This window comes from Tachysurus fulvidraco, chromosome 6, assembly GCF_022655615.1.
Source record: "Tachysurus fulvidraco isolate hzauxx_2018 chromosome 6, HZAU_PFXX_2.0, whole genome shotgun sequence".
Classification (NCBI taxonomy): Eukaryota; Metazoa; Chordata; class Actinopteri; order Siluriformes; family Bagridae; genus Tachysurus; species Tachysurus fulvidraco.
In genome coordinates this window covers 23,873,248-23,890,381 of record NC_062523.1, presented here as the reverse complement: position 1 = coordinate 23,890,381, position 17,134 = coordinate 23,873,248, and the positions used below count along the sequence as shown (strand labels likewise).

Here is a 17,134-nt window from a genome sequence, read left to right as displayed (position 1 = left end):
TTAGCATTTTAGCATTTTATTTCACCACTTACTGGTTTTAATATTTTCGCACTCTTTCTTGGAAAAACACTCCAATTCCATCAGACTTCACAGCAGGCTTCAGGGTCACCCCACAGGTTTTCACTTGGAATCAAGTCTAGGCTCTGGCTCGGTCAATCAGAAACACCGACACTTTTGGTTAAGCCGTTCCTTTGTTGATTTAGATGTATGCTTTGCGTCATTGTTGTGCCGAAAGGTGAAATTCTTTTTCATCTTCAGCTTACTAGAAGACACTTGAAGGTTCTGAACTAAAATCAACCGGTATTTATATAATCCTTTAAGGTGTTCCTTGGTACATCTAATGTTGTGGAAATTCTTTTTCATCCCTCTGATCGATACCTTTCAACCAGTGAGATAGCGTGCATGCTTTATAAGCTCTTTGAGGATCATGCGTCAGAAGACGGATGAAACCGAGAAGATTCTAGCAAGAACCGCTGATCTTTATTTGGGATTAATCAGAATAAAATAATTGATGACAGCTGTATGATAATTCCTTTTGAAGATGAAGAAACCGAAGGTGAATGCGATCGTGATCCATTCTGAACACCGTCACATCCCTAATTCTAAAAGACTTAGAACGCTTATGCAACAAAGTTATTTGTTTTTTATATTATTCCTATACCTGATAGATGCAAACTCCAGGTTGTTGAATAGTCACTCCTTGGCTTTGTGAACAAATGTTTAGAGGTACAATGCCTACAACAGGAGAAGTTTGACTGGGAAAAACAGAAAACTAGAACTTAATGTGATGCTAATGAGACACAAATGAGACACAGGTGAGAGTAATTAGAGACTGTGTGACAAGATCATGTGATGGGTTTATGGGTAATGAAATCTTGTGCCGGGGGGCGCACGGTGGCTTAGTGGTTAGCATGTTCGCCTCACACCTCCAGGGTCTGGGTTCGATTCCCACCTCCGCCTTGTGTGTGTGGAGTTTGCATGTTCTCCCCGTGCCTCGGGGGTTTCCTCCGGGTACTCCAGTTTCCTCCCCCGGTCCAAAGACATGCATGGTAGGTTGATTGGCATCTCTGGAAAATTGTCCGTAGTATGAGAGCGTGTGAGTGAATGAGAGTGTGTGTGTGCCCTGTGATGGGTTGGCACTCCGTCCAGGGTGTATCCTGCCTCGATGCCCGATGACGCCTGAGACAGGCACAGGCTCCCCGTGACCCGAGAAGTTCGGATAAGCGGTAGAAAATGAGTGAGTGATGAGTGAGAAATCTTGTGCCTTATGGTGCTACCCTTAGAGAACCCCTCAAAATGAGTGTTGTCCAGATCACAATAATCGGTCATAAGGAGGTCCTGGACATACAGGAAAAATTTGCTTTTGCTGATGGGGTCCGAAGAGGTCCATCGGGAGTGCTGCGTTCAGCGGAGCATCCAGGAGATGTGACATCTTCCACTTAACAGCAAGTAGGAGTGATGTCCTCAGCATAGCTAAGGGATTGTGTGACATTTAAGGTGGAGCCCAAAATAGTAAGCATCAGTCAGGCAGAGCAGGAGAGGGATGTTTTCACCAGAGCAGGGAGGACCCTAGCCTGGTCAGGAATCCCCTGATTCTCTCAGGGCACAAATGGATTTGAGTCATTCCAGCATGGCATTGATCCAATCCCTCCTCCCCTATTGTTCTCACATCAGGTGGTTCCTATCTAGGAGCCCCTGGTGGAATGTAAAAAAAATCTGCTGCATCCATCTGTTGGTAAAACGGAGAGCAGAGTTTTATTAAGCAGTGTTTAGAGTGTTTAGATGTGGAAAGAGGAAATTTTACCTAAATTTCAGTGAAACAGTTTAGCAAAGTAATCTTAGACGTGATTACATCTTATGCTCCCGGTTCAGTGGCACTTACTGGAAATGTTGCCACCAAAAGAAAAGTCTGAAAAAAAAAATGTTTCAGCGTTTGAATCTGGTGCATACCTTTCATGAGTGCAATTGATCTACGGATCAGAAAGAATTCTTGATGGATCGCATACCTGTGATTATGAGCTCCTCGAGTAAATAAGTACAGAACGGACGGCTCAAGGATCGGAGCAAAGTGAAAAAACTCCCTATGATGTGCATTACCCAGTCACACTCCTTAGTGTGTATTTGTCCTGGGGTTTACTCACTCACTCACTCATTTTCTACCGCTTATCTGAACATCTCGGGTCACAGGGAGCCTGTGCCTATCTCAGGCGTCATCGGGCATCAAGGCAGGATACACCCTGGATGGAGTGCCAACCCATCACAGGGCACACACACACACACACACTCTCATACACTCACGCAATCGCACACTACGGACAATTTTTCCAGAGATGCCAATCAACCTACCATGCATGTCTTTGGACCGGGGGAGGAAACCGGAGTACCCGGAGGAAACCCCCGAGGCACGGGGAGAACATGCAAACTCCACACACACAAGGCGGAGGCGGGAATCGAACCCCCACCCTGAAGGTGTGAGGCGAACGTGCCAACCACTAAGCCACCGTGCCCCCCCCTCCTGGGGTTTAAATTTGCTAAATTCCCTCCTGCCTTATTGATAGCAAGAATAATGCTGGATTTTTTTTTTTTTTTTTTTTACAGTCCTGTAAACGGCATTCAAATAAATATTGAATTAAAAATCTTTGGTCTCAAAAATATCCAATTTTTTTATAGGCTTTTAAAACATATAATGCACTAAATGAGTGTTTTTCTAGTCAGCTCTTTGTCTTCATTTCATTTTAGGGATAGATTTGAGAAATCCTCCGCTGCTTTATACGTTATTACAGTACAGCACAATAGCTGAGTGTGATGTTGAATAATGGTTAATGGATCTGCACTGGCACAGGGGGGAGACACGGGCTAAATGGTTGGTCACCATGTTTTTGCTGCTACACTTTGATCAGAGGCAGCTTTCTTCCTTCAGCGTTCGCATGAAACACTGCATCGAATTCGTTAACCCGACCAAAAGCAGTGTGAAAGCTATTTCTCTACCACCACGGCACCAGTTGACACGTCGCTACTGGTGTTTTAGTTCGACTGGCATACCTCCCAGTACACAATATGGGAAGCCATAGGAGTCAGAATTAGAGAAGACAGGACATGTAGTTCTTTGTGTCAGTTTGCTGTAGCACACATGGCATCTGGTGCATTGCTGCTGCTAAGCCTCCGTGTCTGTGAGATTGCTTTGTGCCCGAGGTAGAGCTGTGAGCGGCAAATCTGGAGTTTATCCAGGCTGATAAGAACTGTTAGTTGTGGTAAGGAAGGGCAGAGCAGCGTTACAGAGATGGAAAGACTGTCAAGGCTGCTGGGAAGTGTATGTGTGTGTGTATGAAATTGGAAATTGTCATTGGTATGATAATATTCCGCTGCTTACTGTAGTCTTCTTTATGTTGCCAGCACGACGCAGCGGGTTGTGCGAGATGCGGGAATGTTTCATATGCTTATATACAACACCTCTCTCCAGAGATGGCTGACCTCTTTAGCATACACTTAGCAGAGAGAGAGAGGGGGGGGGGGGGTGTTAGTATTGAAAGAGAATGGGGAATGGGAATTGGGGAAGGCAGAGGAGATAAAGCACATATGAGAGGAAGAGACGGATTCTGTACAGTGTATGCGGATGAAACAAGAAGGGAGATGTTAAAACGAGTCGGGCATCTGCAGAGAGAGAGAGAGAGAGAGAGAGAGAGAGAGTCGAGCGAGCCGGGAAGGAGAAAAACACCAGGCACTTCAACACAGCTTGATTCCATTTTGCTTCTCTTACTTATTAGGCAGACAAAACCCCAGGAGAGGCTGCGCTCGCAGCACTAGCGCAGAGGCACCCCACTCACCAAATGTGCACCTAAAAAATGAAGGAATTAGACACTCCTCTTACCCCAATAAACGCTCAGATAGTAAAGAGGTTTTCATTCTCTCTGTCTCTTTCTCAGCGCAGCTCAGGCAGCTTTATTGGCATGGCCGTATTTAGTTTGAGTATTACCAGCGCATTACTGAAGTGTTATTAAGCAACAGATTTATTCCCAAATATCAATGAACTTTCATATTAAAGACAAGAAAGAAATGAGAAGGCTATCTGCATGTGTGTGCATGTGTGTGTGTGTGTGTGTGTGTGTGTGTGTGTGTGTGTAATAGTCATCATTTTGTCTTTTTTTTTTTATTGTCTGCTTTTTCACTCTTGCAATTTCACAGCAATTCTAGTCGCATATGACAGACCAGCTTTCTTTAATGAAAAATAAATATTTTAGTCTTTTTGTTCCTCCCCCACTGTGGATTCTTTATCCCAGTGGGTTTCCACGGGGCAAACGCATTAATTTCTCATGCTTTAATGGAACATCATATCACTTCACAAACACGCACAACACCGTTACTGTTGTTCTCCTTTTCTGATAAGATAAATGAAAGTTACATGACATCACTCTGCTGCTGTTCTTTACGAGGAAGTGGGATCATTTAGATATCTTTAGCAAGGACAAAGGGGACACGGTGGCTTAGTGGTTAGCACGTTCACCTCAAACCTCCAGGGTCGGGGGTTCGATTCCCTCCTCTGCCTTGTGTGTGCGGAGTTTGCATGTTCTCCCCGTGCCTCTGGGGTTTCCTCCGGGTACTCCGGTTTCCTCCCCCGGTCCAAAGACATGCATGGTAGGTTGACTGGCATCTCTGGAAAATTGTCCGGAGTGTGTGAGTGAATGAGAGTGTGTGTGTGCCCTGTGATGGGTTGGCACTCCGTCCAGGCTGTATCCTGCCTCGATGCCTGATGACGCCTAGGAAAGGCACAGCCTCCCCGTGGCCTGAGGTGGTTCGGATAAGCGGTAGAAAATGAGTGAGCAAGGACATTTATTAGGACGCAGAAAGCAAATGCTTGATTTCTTGACGTTTTGGAGTGTCATGCTTGTTCTAGCTAGTCAGCACACAAACTGAGGTTCAGCAGGTCTCAACGTCAACCTGAAGTTGTGTCTAGTTTTTCTCCTGAGAAAAAAAAACCTCCTGTAGCTATTAATAGTTTATATTCACACTACATTATCCAGTGCTGCAGAAATTAACTATTGTGTTGTTAAGACTAAAGACTAACTAAAGCCGAGTCTTGTTTTTACAACAACTATGCTACCTTGTACATTTATACTGCTTTTAGCACTTTATATTTGTATTTTTCCTATAGACGTTTTTACTATTCAAAAGTTTAGGATCCCCTTTAAATTTGCTTCTTTTTACTGGTGCATCGGGGCCTCGCGCTCCTTTTACTGTTCTGGCTACAAGCAGATTGTGCTGTTCTGTAAAAGGAGTAGTTCACAGCATGGCAATATAAGTTCTTACCATAAAATAAAAAAAAGTCATACAAAGCCAACTAACCTAAAAAAGGTGACTTTAATTGCTCCTTTAATCAGTACCAGGTTTTTTTTTATTATTTGTTTGTATTAAAGTGCTAACATGATTTAAATAGGGTTTTCTAATCATTTCTAATCAAATATTTGGACGCCCTAGGTATTTGGTTCAAGTCCCGTCACCTGGTGTGCACACTGCTGGGGATTGATCTGCCTGGAAATCCAGTGACTCATGGGATTGCTGTTGATGGGGCCGCCAAGAGACGGTCCCGCCTTCTTTGTTGCATCAGTCAACTTTATGGTCGGGTCTTCATCAGCGATCATTGAAGACATCGGTTGGCAGGAATTAGTGTTAAGTCTATAATGAACTCAGAATTGATGCTGACCTGTTAGTTCCTCGGGAGCTCTTAGTTGCTTAATTCCACTCAACTACAAACCTTTGTAGAAAGGACATTATTTACATTTACATTATTTACTATCCAGTGACTCCCAAATGACGATAAGGTTCCCTTTTGAGTCTGGTTCCTCTCAAAGTTCCTTCCTCATATCATCTCAGGGAGTTTTTTTTAAGGGGCAGTAAAGTAATTTTAAGTAATTAAGGGGCAGTCGTGGCCTAATGGTTAGAGAGAGTAACCCAAAAGGTTGTGGATTTGAGTCTCGGGCCGGCCACGACTGAGGTGCCCTTGAGCAAGGCACCGACCCCCCCCAACTGCTCCCCGGGCAGAACAAATTCTGAGTATGGCTCGCCGTATGTCACTTCACTTCACTTCACTTTTTCCTTGCCGCCGTCACCTCCGGCTTCGTTCGTTAGGGATAGATGTTAAAGAGATATGGTAACTTAATTAGAAACTTTTTTATTATATTTGTATATACTTATGCTAAAAAGCTTCTTTGAGACAATGTGAATTGTAAAAAGTGCTATACAAATAAATTGAATTAATAATCAGTTGGCCTGGATAAAATGATGAACTTGGATTAGCAAACATGACATGAGATAGAAACGGAGGACTGCTGGGTGCCGATAAACGGCTTCTGTGCTACAATGTACAGTTGATCTCTCTTTAAAAATCATCTGATTAATTCCATGTTTTTGAAATGGATTAAAACGGGTTTTTCTTTGCAAAGCGAGGAAATTGCCAAGTGATCCTAAACCTTTGAACAATAGTGTAATGAGAATGTAAGAACTTTTTCTTTGTCCTCTAGTGGAGTGTTTTTGAGCCTCTTGCTTGGAAACGACAGTACAAACGGCAATTTAAAATGAAATCTCAAAAACTACAAGGTGTATTTGAAAGATTCTAGTACTTAGAATGTCAGTAGGTCAGATTAAGAGAAGATGGGGTCGAGCAAAAAAAATAAAATTAATTGGTGGGAAATAAAAAAGTGTTTTTTCTTCTGGTTTTGTGAGTTTTGGTCACAGAGTGTCATCCTTATACCCTTTTTAATCTGCAGAATCTTGGTGCCGGAGTTGTGTTTTGTTTAGCTGGAAATTTTCCTTGTACTCTTATAGCTGAGCTTCTACACGTATTTCTGCTATGCTGCATGTGTAAGGATTTATTATTTCTGACCTGGCTCAGGGTGGATGGGGTTAAATACAGACTTCGGTTCCTGGAATTCAAAACCCACAGCAGAAAGTCAGTATCAATTTAATTCATTTAAAATACAGCATTAATTTAAGGTTTTAAAAATGGATAAAAAAAATTATATTGTATTTTTACTGTAATTCCAGGCTTATTATACTGTTTTCACTTAGTCAAATAATAATAATAATAATAATAATAATAATAATAATAATAATAATAATAATAATAATAATAATAAACATTTCTCTTCACCTCCTGCTATGAATGGTTGTGTATGTGACCTTTAGAATTCAAATTCAAATTTCAATTCAAATTTCCCTCCGTTTAATTTGATTTTGATGACAAAATGAAATAAATAGACAAAAAACGATTAGATTTCATTAACTTTCTGCTGTTTTTGTAATAGATCTGTTTGTCAGAAGAGTATACTAATAAGTACAGTATCTTATAACAAACAGCCAGATATCAACATTATACTTTGTAACATGACAAGTAAAAATCATTTCGGCTATTGAGACGGAAAAAAATGGCAAAATGGCAAGGGGAAGTAATAAGAACTTCACAGAATATCACAGAAAAACACAGGCTACTGAATCAATCTGTCATGATTTTATTAGATGTGCAACACAAGCAACCAAAACAGTGAAACAAGAACCATAATCGTAGACAATGCTTATAAAGCAAAAAACAGGCAGACTATGTACTGAATATGTTGGATGTATGACGTGGTCAGGTGATGTGCTGGGGCTGATGGGTAATGCAGGTGCAGGTTTTGGACAAATCATGACATAAACAATGCATATATGCTTAGTATCCCACTCTACTATGCTAGAACAGGTCTATAGACCATAGACTTAGACTATAGACTAGTTCTATAGACCATAGATGTAGACTATAAAACAATACAGAACAGTCCAACAAATGCCTAGAAAGGTCAGAGGCACAACAATGCTCATGTACTCCTCCATGGAGAACATCTTAAGGTCCCTCTATATTCAGATTGCTTCAGGTCAACTTTCTGCTTCAGTTTATACCTCAGTATTTTGTTTATACTGTACATTCACACCAGCATTAGAGCGGGTTCACACACTCACACGCTCTCACACACCTAGAGACAGTTAAGTGTAACCAGTTCACTTACCTGGGAGGTGGGTGGAAAACCAGAGAAGCCAGAAGAAGCCCACACAAGCATGAGGAACTCCACACAGAGAGTAACCCAAGCTCAGGATTACCCTGGAGCAACCCTGGAGATGTGAAGATGCAATCCTACACGTCTTAAATCAGATCTAGAGAAAGCAGTAGTCAATACTCAACATTAATTTTGTTGTTCTGGGTTCTTTCTTTTTTTAGTGCTCTATCTTTGGTCAAGTTTGAACCTCCTGGCAGAGCCAACCAGGTTTTGTGCTGAAATAGTCTGTACAGTATATTAGCAGAATTCATGATGTCCTCAATCTTCACCAAAAACAGCCTCTGGGCTTCACTAATCTTATTATTATTTTTTTTATAGCAGGTACTGTATCAGGTTCTTTTTTCTTTGTGTGCAGCCTTTTCGTATTGGCAGACGTGGTAATGGTGTACTTTTACTAAAAAGTTTGGTGATGCCAAATGTAGAGCTAATGATGCATAGTGAGGCTCAGGTGCCCGGTTTGATGAAACCTTCTTTCTTGCAATGCTTCCAAACAGCTTGTATTTTTGAAAGCTGCATTTAACCATCGAGTTTTAAACCAGCTAAGATTTGCCGTTCTAATACCTTCACTGTCATCTCCACAATGCACTGGTAAATTTTCTGTCTTTTTTATTGTCATGGCCCTTATTTCTGGTTAATGGTATTTTAACCTGTGTATGTTTTGTTTTGTTTATTATAGCTATTACTTGATTTGTGTTAACTGTTCTTTGGCTATTCCAGTGGTAATGGAAGGTTTTACATGTGTGTATTTATATCATGAAGAAAAAGGACTTGGTTAAATGGCAGCTATTTAGATTAGCAAATGGGGAATAATGTGCATTTTAAGAATGGCAATTTAGAATAATAAAAATATTCCTTAGGCCAAACAATAATTTATATCTACATAGTGCTAAAAAAAAAAGGTATTTCTACTTAGAGGATATGAATGCAGTGGAATTAAAAAAAAGAAAAGAAATTATTATAGTAATATTTATATTATGCAATCACTCTTGACCATCAGAATGCCAATAATTCTGGAGGGCAGTATATTTGAGTGACCATCATATTCTGCTTGACCGGTTCCATATGTTGTCATGAAACCATGTTTGTGGAATCTAACAGTACACGCACACACACACACACACACACACACACACACACACACACACACACACACACACACACACACACACACACACACACACACACACACACACAGACTACTAACACTGTGCTGGAAGAAATTCAATCCGAGAAGAAACTAGATGTAAAATGTCACAATATAGATAGGATGGATGGATAAATGGATGGATAGATAGATAGATAGATAGATAGATAGATAGATAGATAGATAGATAGATAGATAGATATATAGATAGATAGATAGATAGATAGATAGATAGATAGATAGATAGATAGATAGATAGATAGATAGATAGATAGATAGATAGATAGATTTGAGACTCTTGTGCTCATTTTATTGGGGATATTATTTTGGATCATTTTGGTAACAGTTTGAAAACAACAAAAGGATTCTTTGAGACATGTTTTGAAAGCGTCTCTCCAAGTAACGAGTAGTCTATAATTAAAAGTAGTCTTTAAAAAATAAAGAAGATAGGACATGGAGAGAGAGAGAGAGAGAGAGAGAGAGAGAGAGAGAGAGAGAGAGAGAGAGAGAGAGAGAGAGAGAGAGAGAGATGGATGGATGGATGGATGGATGGATGGATGGATGGATGGATGGATGGATGGATGGAGCCTCAAAGAGAGATATATAGATTGATAGAAATAGCTTTAGAGAGAGAGAGAGAGAGAGAGAGAGAGAGAGAGAGAGAGAGAGAGAGAGAGAGAAAACCAAGGTTAAAGCAGTGTGATGTGTCTAAATCCCCCATAGATAGATAGATAGATAGATAGATAGATAGATAGATAGATAGATAGATAGATAGATAGATAGATAGATAGATAGATAGACAGACAGACAGACAGACAGACAGACATCTGGGATAAAGGAATTGCCTCCTCACTATTCCCATCTCCACCCTGTCTTCATGGAGTTTGCATGTTGTCTCAGTGCTTTAGGGGTTTCCTTTGGGTACACCAGTTTTCTCCTCCAGTCCAAAGACACACTTTGTGCCCTCATTCCCAGATTGCCCACAGATAGGCTCCAGGCTCCCTGTGACCCTGTGCAGACAGACAGACAGACAGACAGACAGACAGACAGACAGACAGATAAAACTGAACTAATCCCCACCAAAGACTTGCTATTCTTCCTCTAACTGACTGGTCTGTATATCAGTATTGGTTAGTTGACAGAGCAGAGGTTATGGGATCATTTTAATGATGTATTCCAAAGAAATGAATTACACCACCTCCCTGTCACACTACTGGAATAGTCTTCCTGTAAGAGCGCTTTCTGTGTATTGGCCTGTCTTTGTGCACAGAATGCTCTGACAGCGAGTCTGTACTTAGTCAGCATGCCCTACATCAGTCTGCAATAGCAGTGTATTGTCTTAGGATTCATATAGTATTGTGTCTTGTTCTGTGTTCACATCTGAAGTCATATAATTAGTTGAGTCGTGCTGTGCTTGTGTCCAGCTAGTCCTGATTGAAAACTGAGTGAACAGAGAGTTAGGCTCTCTCTCTCTCTCTCTCTCTCTCTCTCTCTCTCTCTCTCTCTCTCTCTCTCTCTCTCTCTCTCTCTCTTCCTCTATTCTGTAAAGGTCATGAATCCCAGTCGATCTGGTTTGCCGTGTAAATTACACCTGACAGCCGAGCTCAAGGCTGCTCTTTGCTCCCAACCTGAAGAACCCCAAGGGAAATGTGCATGTGTGTATGTGTACCTGTTCTTTTCCTGCATATGTGTGTATGTGTGTGTGTCTGTGTAGACTGCAGGTGATAATGCATGGTCATATGAAGCAGTTTACTGGGTCAGTCCCCGGTGAGTAACATGTTTTTGCCGTTCCTTCTTCCTGCGTCTCTGCTTTAGATCCTCTCACCAATGAGCATCATGGACAGCAAATCAGTCTTGCCTCAGCACCACAGGGAGTTTTGTCATATCCTCACACTGGTGTCACATTTTAGACAAAAAAAATTGTAGTTTGTGTACACTGATGCAACTCTGGCGCAAGACAAGACAAAGGAGGAAGGATATGTCTGTGTCGGGATATGGGTGTGTGAGCGAGCGACAAACACAGGAAAGCCATGTAATTAACCACCATCTTAGACATCATTAATTTGACAGTGATGCTGTTGTTGGGAGGAGTGTGCTTTGTGGAAGGGTGAGCACATTACATGGTGTGTGTTTTTGCGAAGGAGCAGAAACATTAACACTTAAAGTAGTTCATGTTTTGCTGTCCCGCTTAAGCCCACTGTAGCCTGTCAATAATGTTTCATCTTTTCTGCGGTGTAGTATTTCCCCTTAAGCAGCAGTCTTTTGGAAGATTTACAGAATGGCTGTAGTGTAGATTAGACAAGCGTGCTCCATAAACCAGGAAAAGCCCACGCAGAGAGAGAGAAAAAAAAAACATATGTGAAAAGAGAGAGAGAAAGAGAAAGAGAGAGAGAGTGACATTTTGTCTTCTGCGGCAGAGGAAGCCGTGCTATAATCGGTTTCGCTTAATTTGAGCTCAATTGGAAAGTTATTAGAGAGCCCGATTTAGCCGTTTGTGAATTTGGTCAAGGGCACTGCAGCGGAGCCGGAGCTCAGAGCGCCGCTTGGAAACAGCGACGTGTGTCTGCTGGAGCAGAACCGCAGTGAGGAGGAGCTGCTGATATACACGATACACCCTGCACGCTCTCACCGAGCCTGATCAGAGCATCCCCACAAGGCGTTCTGCTCACACTGTGGTGAAGAATAAAGCGCTCTGTGTGTGCGTGTGTGTGTGTGTGTGTGTGTGTGTGTGTCTGGGTGGAGAGGTTGTTTGGTTCACATGGTGGTGTGTGTTTGTCTGTTTGCTTTGTGTTTTTTGAATTGCCTTTGGCAGAACTTGTTCTTATCAGCGCACATTTCAGGTGGCTTTGTGTGTTTTGCCAGTAGGTCGCTTTGGCAGACCTCTTCTGTTTGCTTTGGAGGTCATCTAACAAACATTTATTATTTATTTTTTTACAATGCAGGTGAAAGACAGTGAAATGAATCACTGTCATGTGTGTAAATGGCATAAAACTACACAAAGTCCATGCTTTTTCTTTGTGTGTGTGTGTGTGTGAGTGTGTGTGTGTGTGTGTGTGTGTGTGTGTGTGTGTGTGTGTGTGTGTGTGTGTGTGTGTGTTTGTGTGTGTGTGTGTGTGTGTGAGTGTGTGTGTGTGTGTTTTTGATCTCTCGACTGTTGTTCCAGGAAGGGCAAAAATGAATCAAGTAATTACAGGAAATATTTCACCAAATGATCATTAGGATAAAATATGCTCACAAACTAGCATTATTACTTCAGTTTTACTTCAGTTTTACATTCCAAACACATGAAGTTACTTAAAAGATAAAATGTTTTTTATTTAAATCATTAATCTGAGACAAACTCAGAAATACAACTGTTACATTCCAGCACATTAATCATTAATTGAAGTTAATAAGGCAAACCTTTTCAACCTTTTTTTCATTTTTAATGTTCTAACACGTGTAACTAAAAATATAAGCTCCAATTTTATGTGGTTAAACAGCACACGTGGTTCAGTGAACAAATTTCTTTCATTTCTAAAATCAAAACTAGAGCATAATATAAATGACTGTGCAGTAAGCCCCGCCTCCTGGGAATGACCATTGGTTCCTGTTCTCAACCAATCATAACCCAGAGCAAGCGATCTGTACTCGAAGTGAGTTTAGAGACAATTAGCTAAGCAGCAGCTGTGAGGCAATTCCAAATAATCAGAAGTCAATCTAAACAAAATCTTGGTATCAGTGAAAAATAATGCTCTTTTAAGCCCCCCAACACTCAGACTAAGCACTAAGCTGTACTCCAAACATAACACAATGCGTAATTGCGACAGCGCAGCGTAATTAGTTTGAGTTTAATTACCAGAAGGGGTTAACTCTTTTATTACTGGATTCAAAATGCACCGTGACTCATGCTGCCTTAATTTCTCACGATAATTATGATTACCCTTCATATTGATTAATTTCACGCTGTGTGCATTGCGTGCTTAAAGGGGAGGTTTGTCAAAAAATATTAATTAGCATTCTCTGAACTTCTGAGATGAGACATGTTACCGCCTCTGACCCGATAAGTGTTGCGCCTCGTGCAAATGACAGCATGTAAACATTGTGTTTACTTTCCGCCGCCCGCAAAATAGGTCTTCATTTGCTGAAACAACAAGTGAAGGTCAACATCAGATCAGCAGCTATCAGGCAACCGCTTGACATGCTAGTATTTTCTATTAACAGCGTGACCTTTACTTCATTCTGTCTGAGTGGGAGTCCAGTAAAACTGCACTTTTCTTTCTCGAACGTCAGTGCATCTCTCTTCCACCTTTTACATCACAACCTTTCTATCAAAACATGTGTTTTCCAGCATGAGCGGAGTTATTTTACTGAGCTAGTGTAGGGCAAGTATCAGGTACAGTACCTCTAGAGCTCCATCTCTCTCTCTCTCTCTCTCTCTCTCTCTCTCTCTCTCTCTCTCTCTCTCTCTCTCTTTCTGTCTCTCTCTCTCTCTCTCCCTCTCTCTCCCTGGCTCTCATTTCATGACAAATAATGCGTCATTTGTGTTGCTAAGCCTTATGTAACAAATTAGGAGCTGTATTTAGAGCTAAAGTGTGAGCAGTGAGGAGTTAATGGCAGAATTTCTGCTGAATTGTTTAGAAAGTTGTGCTTTTGTGCTCCGCAGTGTTCGCTTAGATGAGAGGCATGTTTCTGTCATCGATTTGCTCTGACTTTAAACTGTATTAGGCTTAGCTTCAGTTCTCCCAAACTCAGACACAGATTTTTTTTGAATGGGACAGTGATGAGACGAGTCTCTATTATTACTGAATCTGCAGTTTACTGATAATGTTATATCAAGGGCATCATAAGGACTATTCATGACCATCCATCTTACTGATATATATATATATATTTCTCTGCCTGTGATCTAATGTGTTGTGTCTTGTGTAAAAATACTGGTTTGGTTACTCTAACTTTAACCTTTTCAATCTTTCCCTTTTTATGCATTGCATTTTATTAGTAGAAACCTTTATGTTGCTTTTCCCTGTTTATTGTACACTATAGATTAAGTGTACCTCAATGTATTTTTATTTATTTATTTATTTATTGTTTTTGAATGAAGGCACTTTCGCTACCTTTAGCTACTCGGACCCCAAGCCAGCAGCAAAAGATTTCAACGTTTATGTTTTTATGGCATTTGGCTGGTGCACTTATCCACCACGACTTACAAAAATGCTTTTAAAGTCTCTGTCAATGAATACACACATCAACACTGTTCAGGATATCAAAACACTATTTGGAATACGAGTAATAAAAACACTACTTAGAATTCTACATGGAGTAGAACGTTCGGCTAAAAACCTTCAGGAGTTAGATATTTAACACAACACAATTTCCACACGTTGCTGTGAATGGTCTCATCTGAATAACCTGAATCTTCCACTTACTGAAGATTCACTGAAGATGTTTTGACCCAGTTCTCATCCACTATCCAGTGGATTTCTTCACTTGTCTGCTATGGATTTAAAGCTAAGAACTCAGACATGACGCTGATGCTCATACTGGAGAGGGTTTTCAACACACTCAGTGCTGTTTGACTTTATAGTGTTAAAGAGTCTCATAGACTCAGAATTTACACTTCCTGATGAGGATTAGATGAGGATGGGTTTTCTTTTCAGTCTGGTTTCTCTCAACGGTTTCTTCAGTATGCCGACTTAGAGAGTTTCACTGTCAACATGGCAGTGGTTGTGCAAGCAGGTAAGACTCTGGGTCGTTGATCTGATGATAAGGGTTCAAGCCCCAGCGCTGCCACTATTGGGCCCTTAAGTAAGACCCTTATCCCTCACTACTCCATGGGTGCTGTATAATGGATAACTCTGCATTCAGACCCTAACTGAAAAATAAACATTTAAAGCTTTCTCCAAGTATATTTTATAGATATTAATATTAACAAATTGCACCAATCGGATATAGCAATCTTTCTTTCTTTGTATTTGTGTGTGTGTGTGTAGTGGATGGCTGTACAGACTGGTCTGTGGACTATCTGAAGTACCGTGTGCTGCACGGAGAACCTGTGCGGATCAAGTGCGCTCTGTTTTACGGCTACATCCGGGCGAACTACTCACAGGCCCAGAGCTCAGGTCTCAGTCTGATGTGGTACCGCAGCTCAGGGCTCGGCCACGGTGACTTCGAGGAGCCCATCTCATTCAACGGCCTGCGCATGAGCAAAGAGGAGGACGCCATCTGGTTCAGACCTGCTGAACTGCAGGATGCCGGCCTCTACTCCTGCGTGCTGAGGTGAGACTGAATCACACACACACACACACACACACATATGTGCTCACATGGCTTTTTGATTATGTGCGTAGCATCTCATGCAACATGCATGTAAGCGCTCGGATGCTATAATGCTGACTGATCAAAGACGCATGGCTGAGAGAAATAATAAAAAAAATATACATGCGTGTGTGTGTGTGTGTGTGTGTGTGTGTGTGTGTGTGTGTGTGTGTGTGCGCGTGTGTTATGTAGTTTATGTATGTGCTATGTGTGTATTATGGCTATAATGTCTTCAAGCATTCATGCAAAAAATACAAATAAAAAATTGTCCATTATTTATTTGCTGCAAATAACGGACAAATGAAAAGAAAGAATGAGTCGTATTACATTGTTTATTATTCATAAACAAATAATGCTTTTTATCAAATAGACATTTTCAAAATCTTTGTCCCATAAGAGGAGAAAAAAGTTAGAATTATGCTTATCGGCGTGAGCATAAATCTGCCGTATATTTGCGTGTGTGAGTGAGTGTGTGTACTGTACTGTATGTTGGTGTTATTTAGTAAAGGAGTGACTGAGTGCGGTGAGACAGCAGAGGACAGAGGGAAGCTCAGTCACCCATCAATCACACGCTGATGCTCTGGCTCGGCTCAGGAGCTCTGAGGCCTCTCGCTGGCTCGGGTGTCCTTCTGCTTAAGCTTAAATCTGATAATCTGCTCATCATGACCACATTAGCATCATGGAATGTCACTTTCAATCTTGCGAGTGTGTGTGTGTGTGTGTGTGCGTGTGCATCTATCTGTCTGTCTGTCTGCATGTGTGTGTATGTGTGTGTCTGTCTGTGTGAATGTGTGTGTGTGTGTGTGTGTGTGTAGTGTGTGTATGTATGTATGTGTGTGTGTATGTGTGTGTGTCTGCATGTGTGTATGTGTGTGTGTCTGTCTATTTATGCAGGTAGGTATGTGAATAGATTTTTTTTTTAAAAACATCACTTTCATCATCATTTTCTTATCACATTAACATTGCAAGGGCAACCAGGAAGATCTACACTAGTTTTTCAGAGGATGACCATGTCAGGGAGCAAATAAAGAAATGGTAGCAAGATGTGGTAGGGAATTACAGCTTCGATCCTTTCAGTAAATACCTCTACCGGCTTGAGGAACGCTATCGATTTCATAATATGTTTCAGATAGCATAGTTACATATAGTATTCTATATAATACAACATATAGTTTTCTATATAATAGCATACTTAGCCAATCGATGTGCAGTTTGCATGCTAATTCATGTACATCCCCTGTGCTAATACATGATAATCTGGACAACATACACATCTATATTTAATAGAATACTTATTGTTTAATAGCCCCTATCCTCTAATGTGTCTATAATCTGTCTGCCTACCACAGAGTATATATACATGCTGTAAGATCACTGGAATTAGCAATATAAGCAATATAAAGAGTCATCAGTTAAACCAAAGCAGCTTTCCCTTTCTTTCACTGCGGGTGTTCATTTCAATCACTTGAGACTCTTGTGCTCATTTTATTGGGGATATTATTTTGACATCTTTTAGGCATTAAAGCACAAGGGATCATTTTGGTAACAGTTTGAAAACAACAAAAGGATTCTTTGAGACATGTTTTGAAAGCGTCTCTCCAAGTAACGAGTA

At 40.9% G+C, this 17,134-nt stretch overlaps 1 protein-coding gene across 3 annotated transcripts in view; it reads left to right on the top strand.

Annotated features, from left to right (window-relative positions):
- il1rapl1a (interleukin 1 receptor accessory protein-like 1a) overlaps positions 1–17,134 on the top strand; it is a 126,095-nt gene that overhangs the window by 60,503 nt on the left and 48,458 nt on the right. For all 3 annotated transcript variants that reach the window (XM_047815459.1, XM_027143614.2, XM_047815460.1), the window contains one exon: positions 15,198–15,483. In XM_047815459.1, coding sequence (XP_047671415.1) covers positions 15,198–15,483 — 286 coding nt within the window. The remainder of the gene's footprint in view (positions 1–15,197; positions 15,484–17,134) is intronic.